Source organism: Ananas comosus, linkage group 8 (assembly GCF_001540865.1).
Source record: "Ananas comosus cultivar F153 linkage group 8, ASM154086v1, whole genome shotgun sequence".
NCBI classification, from domain to species: Eukaryota; Viridiplantae; Streptophyta; class Magnoliopsida; order Poales; family Bromeliaceae; genus Ananas; species Ananas comosus.
Genome location: NC_033628.1, coordinates 9,710,367 through 9,723,091, shown reverse-complemented (window position 1 = coordinate 9,723,091; position 12,725 = coordinate 9,710,367). Strand labels below are relative to the sequence as shown.

Sequence of the window (12,725 nt, the reverse complement as noted above, 5' to 3'; positions counted from 1 at the left end):
ATTTTCACGGAACAACTACCACTCACGCGTTTCACAAATACGATATATCATTACCGGTACTTCAAAAGGCCATGTGCTTAGATGGGTCCCACCACACGTTGCTCTTTTATGCCACGTGTCCTCGGTGGGCCCCACTTTAAAGCCGCTATCCACGCGTCCCTTTTTCGCGCCGAGCAATTGTGCGCTGAACCCGGTTCGCCGTAAACCGAGCTTCTAAGGTTCCCATTGGATTCACAGAATAAACCAAATAATTTAATTTATTTTTAAAAAATATTATATAATATTATATATATATATATATTATATTATATTATATTNTATATATATATATTATAATATATTATAATAAATTGGTTAATATATACTCATTGAAAACAGTAAAAAATTTACAAAATAAACTATTCAAAAAATTTTAAATATACTTCTAAGCATAATGATATAATACAATATTATCGTATTTATTACTTATTTTTCTTTAAATAGATAGTTTAGAAATATATAATAAAATTTTCGGAATTACATAGCCCTATCTTGTACTTTAAGCATCTCAATTACTTTTGATTTGAACTTTGAAGTTTACCACTATTTCAAACAAATCTGAATATTTGAAACGATTATTAAATTTCAGACGATATCCAGTAACAATAATAACTTATTTGGGGACTAACCATGGGTCTTAAATTATTAAATTCAGCTATTATTAGTAGGATATATAGTCTCTTATATAATTAATTAAAATTTTATTTTCATTCGATATGGGACTATTGAATGTCATCGTCTATTGGAATAATTTAACATACCATATTAAATTATAAGCTATATAATGATCTAAGTTCAATAAAACAAATTTTTTGACCATTTATAGACTATTTTACTTGATTCACGTGATAATTTTCATATAGTTTTACACCCAAATTTAGCGACCATAAAAATTTTTTGCTTATTTGAATTAATTACGAAGTGTAGAGTTTAGCCTGAAGCAAAATGTTATGTAAGAAAATAATTAAAACGAGAACCAAAGCGTCCGGGGTATTTATAATTTACACATTGTTGATGTGGTGCACCGGGTCCATGCAACCACTGGCCGTTTAAGATGGTGTACTTGAGATACAATTAAATATCTCTTGTGGTCCCGGGAACTGGGGAGGGTACTCCCGTAAATAACCCTTAAATCGAGCACCAATTTCTAAAATCATAAAACTCTAAACACTAATATATATATATATATATATATATAATTAAGCTACTATGCTATCTATGGTACCGGAGCTCCGGTACTATAGTCTTTTTTTCGATTTTAAGGTATTCAAATTAACGATCCACACCGTTAAATATGATCTAGGGTATATGAAGTTCTTAGGAATAAAATTTTAATTTTTTTCGACATCGTTTACTTAGTAAATAAATTATGTCAAAATGGATGGTGAAAATTGAATAATCTTTAAAATTTGAGTATATGACTTTTAAATTCAAGATCAAAAAATATTAACCTTAATCTAGATAGTTTAAAGTATTTTCTATCAAAATTTGAAAAAAAATTTAGATTCTTCTACACCGTTGAACTCCAAATTCGCCATAGTAGTCATTAAAAATTGACAATTTTGAAATAATTTGATCATAAAGTAAACTATGTCGAANATTGAATGTCATCGTCTATTGGAATAATTTAACATGCCACATTAAATTATAAGCTATATAATGATCTAAATTCAACAAAACAAATTTTTTGACCATTTATAGACTATTTTATTTGATTCACGTGATAATTTTCATATAGTTTTACACCCAAATTTAGCAACCATAAAAATTTTTTTGCTTATTTGACGTAATTACGAAGTGTAGAGTTTAGCCCGAAGCAAAGTGTTATGTAAGAAAATAATTAAAACGAGAACCCAAGCGTCCGGGATATTTATAATTTACACATTGTTGATGTGGTGCACCGGGTCCACGCAACCACTGGCCGTTTACGTTGGTGTACTTGAGATACAATTAAATATCTCTTGTGGTCCCGGGAACTGGGGAGGGTACTCCCGTAAATAACCCTTAAATCGAGCAGCAATTCTAAAATCATAAAACTCCTAACACTAATATATATATATATATATATATATATATATATATATATATATATATATATATATATATATTATTTAATAATATTATATAAATATTTAATTAATAAAAAGCACATCTCTTACCACACAAAAATACTGAGTAGTACTAACACTAACAACACTCTCTGACATTATTAAAGGCTCAGAAGTGGGTGTCGGTGAAAGTGCGTGCACTTTAATAAAACATTTAAATCGGAATAAATAAATAAATAAGTAAATAAAATACAATAAATAACTCTCCACGCGTCTCGCGGTTCTAAATAATGGAGCCAAAAAATAAAAAGTAAAGGAAATTTTTTCTTAACAAAAAGGACCAAAACGGAGGCAGGGTAAAATTTATGAATAGTCCCTAACATATGTTGATATTACAACTACGTAAAAATTATTTTTTTGAACTAACTTCTACGCTCGTGAAACTTAAACTCGGGGAGAGTGAGAGTGCTAGCCATGTGAATATTTTATTTTTATAAGTTTTTGCGCATATTATGTTTTAGTTTTTTACCATAAAAAATAGTTTCAATGCGACCTTTTTATTAATATGAAAAATACCTATTTAATTTCAACATATTTTAAATAAGATTAAAATATAATATATATATATTTTTAACGGATTGGATTTAAAATGGAATGTATGTTATAGTTCAAAAAAGAAATATTGGTAGGAAATATGTGGAGACCCCCCTAAACAATATTAAATTCATTTTTTAAAAGATTAAGCAATTTTAGCCAAATAATTTAAAATTTCTACCAATTTAATCCAAATTTAATAGTTTAAATAACTTTGTGACAAATAAAACTAGATTGATTAGCTAGTAATAACTAATTAAATCACAAAATCAACAAAAAACTTTATCTTAATTAATTATAATGAAAAAATTAATCTTCAAAATATGAAAGATAAAAAAGTGTCAACAAAATAAAGAAAATACTATCTCTATGCGTAAAAAGTTGATATACATTTTACATCCTAAATAAATTTCTAAAAATTTTTAATTATTTAGAAAAAATAAAGTTGATAAGATAATTATAAAATATTAGCCAAAATTTGTATTCACTTTTCGTGTATACAGGTAGGAAAGTTGAAGGTCTCATTTCCAAATATTTTGTAGTTGAGGGGGTCTTCATATATTTTTCAGTTCTTTCTTATTATACAAGGTCCTGTCGATATGCCCCATCCTCTTCATTCTCATCGAGTCTCCCCCCTCACTCAGTAATCCCCCAAATCTCTAAAAACCCTTAACGAGCTCTCCCCTCGATCTTCTCTTCGTCTCCCTCCTCTTCGCGGCGATTTCGATTAGGGTTCTCGCTCCGGTAATGGATTTCATCTCATCGTAGAGAGGAGCATCTCCGCATTTGAACGCCATGGGGGAGCGCTCGCTGTTGCTTCTCTTCGTTCTCGGATGCGCCTTCGGAGCCATTCGCGCTAGCGAGGGCGAAGCTGATCCTCTCTACATGTATGCCACCGATTTTTTATTTTTATTTTGTTTGTTTGTTTTTTGTTGTTTCGTTCTTTTTCAATCCACACTTCATGTAGGAATAATTCGATCTTTGATCCGAGGGTGAAATATTAGGGTATAATTAAGGAAATATTTGGAGATTTCATATTTTTAGCTAGATTTGGGTTCTTCTACTTCATAGTAGTGATTATAAATGTTGTTGATTTCGTATTGGATTTAAGAGAATTAAGCACATCAATTTGCTTTTTGGTATCTATATAGATATCTCTATTGGCATTTGATGAGAAGTCCTCTTAATTCATTGGTAGGGAGTTTCGACACAGGATAGATCCAAATAAATCTAAGGATGTGACATGTCTCTGAATGCATAAACTTATTTGGTTTGGGCCTATTAATATCTATTAATTAATGTGTAAATTTCTAACAATCATGAGAAAGGTGTTAGGGTATTTATTGCAGGAGTTGGGCTTAGGATTTTTGGTTTTGTAAGTTGGCTGTAATTCTCATGCTCTCAATTATTGTAATCACTGTTTGCTTTGAGAAGTACCAACAAGATTTATTGATTCACTATTTTATAGTACCGTCTTTTTTGAACCATGGCTCTCATACCGTTATTATGTTGGTCCTTTTGGTTTGAGGAAGTGTGGATTAGAGCTTTCCAAGTTTCTGTAACGTTGGCTTGTAGTTACTGTTTAGAGAACGAACCGACATATCTCATGCCATTTTAGACGAAAATGTCCTCTTTGCGATGCCTCTGTGTTTGATCATCATAGTGTGGAAACATGGTAGGCTTAGTGAGATTTTGATTCTCTGTTTCTAAGGCATCCAAAGGAATTTGTTGGGGCTCATAATTGTATGCACTTGACTTTTGGAAAAGGGTCTAATTTTGTCTGGTTCAATCGATTCCCTGCACTCAGGATTTTATTTGCCAAGATTGCCTCAAGAAGTCATGTCTTTTTGTTACCTTCATTTATGTGATAATGATGTGGAGTGGAAACTTGTATGACCTTTCCTATGATCTTATAGCATTTAGCATTAACTGTAGATGCCCTCCAAGATTGAAAAGTTGCCTTATGGCCAACCATGTGTTGTGTGGTCGGCTCACGGGTTGATGGTTGGTACTCGAGGTCGCAAATTTGAACCCCAGTTGCTTTATATTTCTAGTTGAGTTTATTTCTAAAAAAATGAATGAAATTGGTAGCTTGCTACCCTTCTCTCTAAAAAAAAAAGATGCCTTATGACTTAAACCCAATCATAGTCCAAGCTACGTTATTCTTCAACCTTTATAAAAAAAAAAAACAGGGCCCCAATTCAACTTTCTAACATTTATGTGAGCAGAGTCAGGATTAAACTTCGGTGGTCTTAAAGATTGGGATCAGATTGATCTGCTAAATCATGTACTTCTTTATTTAAGGCCATTTTTGGAGATGTGTCTGGCCCATTGAAGCACACAATGAATTTTCATATTTTTCTTACCGGTAATAGTGTGCAAAAGGATTGGATGATTTTGTAGCATTCTCGAATTGGCTTAACAATTGAGATGCTTCTGAAAACATACTTCTGTTAGTTAGCCTTGAACTTGAACTTTTATGTCGTATAAATGAGCAGTTTTGGTACAGAAATAAACAAAAAAAAAATATTAGTTCAAAAAATTCTTAGTATTTTCCCACATAACTATACTAATAAGAATGTTCCGAGAGCTATTGGGATGGATTTCAAGTATAACACACGGATTATGAAACTGCACTGTGGATCAAAGGGGTATAACTTGCACGTTATGTTCTGCTTTTTTCTTGCATAAAAGTAATTTCCTCAGCTTGATGGCATGAATAGTTTCTTTGATTGACCTTTGCTTGTTGAAGTTCAACTATTGTTTATTTTCATCCATCATGAACTTTTTTCTTTGCTGACCTCATTGTAGGAAGTGCATGTACACACACACACACACATACGCACAGGAGTCCGGCTACTATATTCTTATGAGTATTGAGCCCTTTGTAATTATAAGTCGTTTTCAATGATAAAGCTTTCGAATCGACGATCCATACCATTAAATATTATTTAGAGCATGTAAGACTTTTAGAAATCAAATTTCGTAATTTTTTGATATCATTTACCTTACAATCAAAAGATCTCAAAATTGACAGTTTTAAACAGCCGATATGAAATACTTGCTAGTTTAACGGCGTAAAAGAATTTAAATGGATTGAATTTTTGATAGAAAATTCTATTGACTATCTAGATAAAGATCAATAATTCCGATCTTAAATTGAAGTATCTAATTACCCATTTTTAGAAAATCGTTCAATTTTGACCGTTCATTTTATGCCCGTTTGATGGACTTTATTATAATTTTGAAAAATTACGAAATTCATTTTCTAGAAGTTTCAAATAATCTAGATCATATTTAACAGTGTGGATCGTCGATTAGCTTCATCATTGAAAATAACTTATGAGTATGAAGGGCTCTATACTCATAAGAGTATAGTAGCCTCGCTCTACACACATATATACATATACATGTCTCTGTGTATATATATATGCTGTGTATAAACATGTGCTTGTGTGTGTGTATATATATACACACACACACATATAAATAAATGTGTGTGTATATATATGCTGCGTATAGATATATGTGTGTGCGCGCGCGCGCGCATAGCGTAGTAGCATAAGTTATTAGGCTTGACCAAAGTGGGTGGTTAATGGTCTGTTTCATCTAGTTGTTAATACTACCTGGCTAGTGACATTGCATATGGTATTAGATCAACTTATGTAGGTGCACTATTATTTTGGCTGGGCATTCTTTTGTTGCTCAGGCGGAGTAAGAGAGTTAGGAAGGGCAGAAAAATGGAGGGCTGTCATGATAGGAGTCTGGTATTTTTCCGAGTCCAGAACATGTTTGACACCCCCTAATGAGGACATTCCAGCATAATTAATGGAGTTTGTCATATTGCAATAGTCTCACAATCTAACGTTAGTGGAGACTTGTGGCCTCTTTTTATGCTGGTTATGCATAGTCTGTCTCTATTGGCCACTGGGTTTTATTTTTCTTGATATATACTGTTGTTAATGGCTGGATATGAATTTCAATATTCCTTGGCTTTTCAGCTTATTGAAACCTGTTGCTTTCTTTTGCTGATTGCAAACATTATCTTTACCGGATGCCAGAACGTGTACCAACCAATGTGAGAAGACGGGAACCCTGCAAGATGTCTCCATTCAGCACTGCCAGGTTTCATCCGATAGCTTACTGCCCAACAATCCATGGTACAAGCAAGAGCCGTTGTACCTGCGGTGGAAAGAATTGAATTGCAAGAGTGAATGTCGATACCATTGTATTCTGCAAAGAGAAAACGAAAGGGAATCTCTTGGTCTCAGGCCTGTCAAATATCATGGGAGATGGCCTTTTAAGCGGGTTTTTGTGTTTCAGGTTGGGTTTATCTACTAATTTTTTGATCAGGCCTTTTAAATATTAGACATGAATGTTAACCTATGTTAATTTCCATGTCTTTTCTTCATTTATATAGGAGCCTCTTTCTGCTGTCCTTTCTGCATTGACTCTCCTGATACACTTCAATGGTTGGCTATCCTTTGTTCTCCTCCTTTACTACAAGTTGCCTCTTAGGCCTGCAAGTGGTAGGACATATTATGAGTTCACTGGCTTATGGCACATACACGGACTATTGTCAATGAACGCATGGTTCTGGAGTGCAATATATCACAGCAGGTAGGGTTCATCCGTTATCTTTTCTCGAAGATTTAAGCCTGCCTTTTCACATTATTTGATGCCTTTTCCACTTTTTGCTGATGTTGGTGTTACTTACATATTTACGACAGTGTTTCCGATTTGACGGAAAAGTTGTATCATTCATCTAATGCGGCTTTAGTTGGGTACTCACTCATTCTGGCCGTTCTGCGAACTTTCAATGTGAAGGACGAGGCTTCTAGGGTTATGGTTGCTGCTCCATTGCTGGCTTTCTTGACAACACATATATTGTATCTCAACTTCTACGAACTTGACTACGGTGAGCTTTTCTCTCTCAAGAAAAGAAAAGATGATGCTGGATTGCATTTCATTGACTTATCATTTGGATTTATTTTTTTAACTGTAAGCACAAGGTTACTTTTCCTTAGGATTTGAACATGCGTTTGCAGTTTTTTTTTCCTCTCGATGTCAGTCTAACTAATATATACTAGAATTTGGCAATAATCATCTAACAAATGCTGCCAGATTTTTATGTATTTCTATTCCAAAATTCCATGATAATGGTGTACCTTTTTACCTTTTCTCTTTAGGTTATGTCTCTAGTTTTCATTTTTGTAATATAATATGGTTGCTTTTATTCAAACTGTGAATCGATAACAGAGAGAGGACTTTTTCTGCCATGAAAATAGCCAAATCTTTTCTTTCTTTCTATAATTTCCAAACGGAGATCATCGTCTTAAAGAAAATATTGAATTCCACGAGCGGAGATGCATTCATTAATAAGTATTTCTCAGCAAAAAGGACGAAAAAGATCAGTTTGAAGTCTAGCTATCACTGCACAAATTATTTCGTTATGTGATGATTTTAATCTCTCTCTCTTATTCTAAGGTCTGAACATGAAGGTATGCCTAGCCATAGGCATAGCTCAAATGCTTTTATGGGCGGTGTGGTCTGTAGTAACTCGCCATCCCTCGAGCATCAAGCTGTGGGTAATTGCTATAGGAGCCACCCTCGCCGTTCTTCTCGAAATCTCTGACTTCCCTCCATACAAGGGTTACGTCGATGCCCATTCACTAACTCACGCTATTGTGCTTCCTCTCTCATTTCTCTGGTGGAGCTTCGTCAAGGATGATGCGGAGTTCCGCACCGCTGCACTCACGAAGAAAATGAGGTAGGAAGGTGCTGCGGCGCATGCCGCTATGAATATCCAATTTAATCTGCAGGATATTTGCTGTTTCTTGTCCTGCTGCTTTAGATCTTGTTAATATTTCTTCTAATATCTGTTTTTTTCCCCCAGTTTTACAGCAGGTTTTTGTACTCCCTAATTAAAATTTCATGAATTCTCTTGTCGGAGACCACTTTTTTTCTTGTGAAAAATTGTACTAAAGTTCCCTTTCTTTTCCTACTGCACCTGAAATTTGTTTTTTTTTTTTTTGTAGCTGTTTGTAATCTGATAACTAATTTTAAAGATGCTCTCTCTGCTCCTCTTTACCTGATACCTGAAGGTGAACAAATTTTTTTTTGTTAATAATGACTGTTGGGAAATGTAGGATTGAATCTTTTTCTGTTTTCAGAGAAAATGTAGATGAGTCTCGACAAGTTCTCTCAATTAGGAACTTTTATTATTGTTTTGTGGTCATTACTGATTCCAATGCTCTATTGTTATTATGGTGTCACTTATTAGTTATTCGATTGGATGCATGCATGCATATAACATACCTGTGCATCGCACTTTTTTTATTTGCTTAAAAAGTTTGTAGTATTTGTTGGATTTGGTTAGATTTTAGTTAAATCCTAATTAGATTAGAATGACATTATTAAATCTGTGGAGGATAATAAAGATTAAATATAATTAGAGATAAACCTAACTAGATTAGGGATTAATATGTAAATCTTATGTAGAGATTAATTAACGGTAGATTTAGATTATTAATTAACAGTCGGAAGTCCTAATTATATTATGATTGTGGTATGGTTTTGGTGGAGCTTTATAATCAGCTCTTGAGGTGGCTCTTTTTGGGAGAAGCGGAACATTGTGAGGTGTCGATCAGAAGAGAGAAAAAGGAGAGAGTTATTTTAGTGGCATTTCTGGTGTGACGGGTGCACGCGGAGAGGTCTTCTTTGTGGTTTTTAGAAGACGAAGAAAGGTGTAGGGAGAGATGCAAAAAGTAGGCTAAAGGGTTGTAGCTACTTCTGTTGCGAAGAGAAATTCAGGTGATAGATCTTCTACTTATAATAGAATTATTTACCGCATAATTTTCTGTGTTTTGTTTTTCTGCTCTTTTATGATTGTATCAGCTTTTGCTGAGGAGACGGGTTTATGGTAAAAACCTGATTCGACGCTTCCGTTGCGGAATCCCAACAATCGATACCGGATCCACAGCAGTCGGTATCGGAGCGGGTTGCGGATTCTCGAGATCCGGTACCGGGGCGAGTACCGGATTCCCAACAAGTGGTATCAGAGCCGAAGGTTACCGATCTGCGGGAGAGATCGACGGAGATGGCCACGAAATTCGAAATCGAGAAGTTCGACGGTAAGAACAATTTCGGATTATGGCAAATTAAAGTACGAGCAATTCTAGTACAGCAAGAATTAGACGAGACGTTGAACGGGAAGGAGGCAAAGCCAGCGGAGGTCACGGATGCGGCATGGACGAAGATGGAGCGGAAGGCGCTAAGTACGCTTCATCTATCATTAGCATATGAGGTTCTTTACAATGTAGCCGGCGAGACTACACCGGCGAAATTGTGGAAGAAATTGGAAGATCTGTACATGACCAAATCCCTGACGAACAGATTGTATCTGAAGCAGCGACTGTTTACGTTGCGGATGCAAGAAGCGGCGAGCCTACATGATCATCTAAATGAGTTCAACAAGGTGGTGGCCCAGTTGACCAGCGTCGGAGTCAATCTGGATGACGAAGACAAGGCGTTGATCCTACTATCTTCGCTACCGACGACATATGAGCATCTGGTGACCACGTTACTTTATGGCAAGGAGTCCATAAGCGTGGAGGCGGTCACGGCGGCGCTTCTCTCGAACGAGATGCGGAAGATGATTCAGGAGTCCGGCACGCAAAGTCAGGATGTAGGACTGGTGGTGACTGCGAAGAAGGAGGCGAGAATATCGGCGACCGAATATTGACAGAAGAAACCGCTATCTGAGGTAGAATGCTTTTACTGTCACAGGAAGGGGCATATCAAGCGCAATTGTCGAAAACTTCAGGATGATCTGAAGGAGTTAAAGCGACAGAAGGAGAAAACTTGCATGAACCAGGACGAGACGGTATCAGCGATGGCGCAGGCGGCAGAGTCGGAGATGATCGATTCTGATGTCCTGTATGCGGCGACCGGAGGTGCGAAAATTTCGGATGACGAGTGGGTGCTCGATTCAGCGTGTTCTTTTCACGTATGCCCGGAGAAGGAGTCTTTTGCCACCTATAAGGCGATCAAGGGTGGAAAGGCTCTGATGGGGAACGGGACGGCGTGCAAAGTTTTGGGAGTCGGCACTGTGAAGATCCGAATGCACGATGGGGTCGTGAGGACGCTGATGGGTGTTCGACATGTTCCTAGATTGAAGCGGAATTTGATCTCGTTAAGCGCATTGGACTCGAAGGGTTGCGATATTTCAGCTTCATGTGGAGTTATGAGGGTCCGAAAACGAGATCGGGTTGTATGCGAGGCGAACAAGCGTGGGAACTTATACGTTCTGAACGGGAGCACAGCCGGAACGGGAGCGAAGACGGTTTGGGTTCCAAACTTTCGCGGATGTGCAGTTGCTCGAGACGGAGTGACGGATGCGGCGACATCGAGCGGAGGAGACAAGCTCAAGGTGGAGCTTGCATGGTGAGCTCGACGTAGCGGTTGAAAATTACAAATCAAATCAAGGTGGAGAATGTTAGGATTTGGTTAGATTTGTAGTTGAATCCTATTTAGATAAGAATTAATATTTAAATCTGTTGGAGATAAATTAAGATTTAAATATTAATTAGAGGATAAACCTAACTAGATTAGGATTAATATGTAAATCTATTAGAGATTAATTAAGGTAGATTTAGATATTAATTAAAGTCGGAATCCTAATTATATTATGATTGGGGTATGTTTTGGTGGAGCTTTATAAATAGCTCTTGATGGTGCTCTTTTTGGGAGAGTACGGTTGGAACCATTGGGGTGTCATACCAGAGAGAGAAAAAGAGAGAGAGAGTTATTTTAGTGCACCTTGTGCACGGGTGCACGCGGAGAGGTCTTCTTTGTGGGTTTATAGAAGACGAGAGAAAGGTAGGAGAGATTCAAAAAGAGGGCTAGGGTTGTAGCTACTCTGTTGCAGAAGAAAAGTCAGGTGTAATATTTTTTTATTTAATGAATCTTATTTTACCCGCATATTTTCTGTTTTGATTTTTTTTTTCTCTCTTTTATGATTGTATCAGCTTTTGCTGAGGAGACGTGTTTATGGTAAAAACCCGATTCGACGCTTCCGTTGCGGAATCCCAACAATCGATACCGGATCCACAGCAGTCGGTATAGGAGCGGGTTACGGATTCTCGAGATCCGCTACCGGGGCGAGTACTGGATTCCCAACTGCATTTGGTATATTAGAAATAGGATTAAATGTTTTGGAAAGGCATATCATATTCGGTGTACAAGTTATTTTTTTAGAAATGAGATAAATCACCTCGTAGGTGAAATCTACTGCTTTCCTAGCTTATAGATGTCAAGATTATTTAAGGAGGCAAAAATCCAATTCCTATTTTTTAATCACAACTAAAACTTTTTATACCAGATATGTGATTATTGAGTAATTTATTCTGATATTAAAATAGGATCTTAAGGTCTTATTTCAGATGAGGCCTAAAATGGCAAACTAGTACATTAAGGTAGCGTTTGGTTCGGAAACAGAGGGGAATAAGTTCTTGTTTTCCCCTTTGTTCTCAAATTTTATGTTTGGTACTCGGGAACAATTGTTTCCGGATTTCTGGAACAAGTTGATATAAGGTTGGAATTGCTGTTCTACCTTCTTTCTGGAACAAATTTGTTCTTTTATGAGAACAAGATTAACTAAAGTCTAAATTTAATTTTAATAATAGCAAATTATTAATTAATTTAACTAATATTTTTAAATCATTATTTATTACTTTAATAATTAAATAATTAATTATTTATTTATTTATAATTAATAATTAATAATATTTATTATTATTTATTAATAATTACTATCCTTAATAATTAGATAATCGATTGTATTATTAATTTATTATTTATAATTAATTATTAATAATTATTAATTAGACAATCGCTATTATTATTAATTTATTATTTATAATTAATTAATGATAATTAATAATAATTATTATTATTTATTAATAATTATTAATAATTATTATTATTTATAATTAATTTTTAATAATTAATTTATTATCTATTTTTAAGTAATATTTTGATGCT

At 35.1% G+C, this 12,725-nt stretch overlaps 1 protein-coding gene across 3 annotated transcripts; it reads left to right on the top strand.

Annotated features, from left to right (window-relative positions):
• On the top strand, positions 3,284-11,735 carry LOC109714547 (post-GPI attachment to proteins factor 3-like). 3 transcript variants are annotated; one of them, XM_020239221.1, is made up of 6 exons: positions 3,284-3,568; positions 6,743-7,004; positions 7,102-7,301; positions 7,412-7,599; positions 8,169-8,451; positions 11,711-11,735. In XM_020239221.1, exons 1-6 carry the CDS (start codon positions 3,477-3,479, stop codon positions 11,718-11,720), a joined length of 1,035 nt encoding a protein of 344 aa, XP_020094810.1. In that variant the 5' UTR covers positions 3,284-3,476; the 3' UTR covers positions 11,721-11,735. The 3 variants fall into 3 exon arrangements, with proteins under 3 accessions (XP_020094810.1, XP_020094811.1, XP_020094809.1); XM_020239222.1 differs by lacking the exon at positions 11,711-11,735 and adding an exon at positions 9,579-9,595; XM_020239220.1 differs by lacking the exon at positions 11,711-11,735 and adding an exon at positions 8,578-8,839.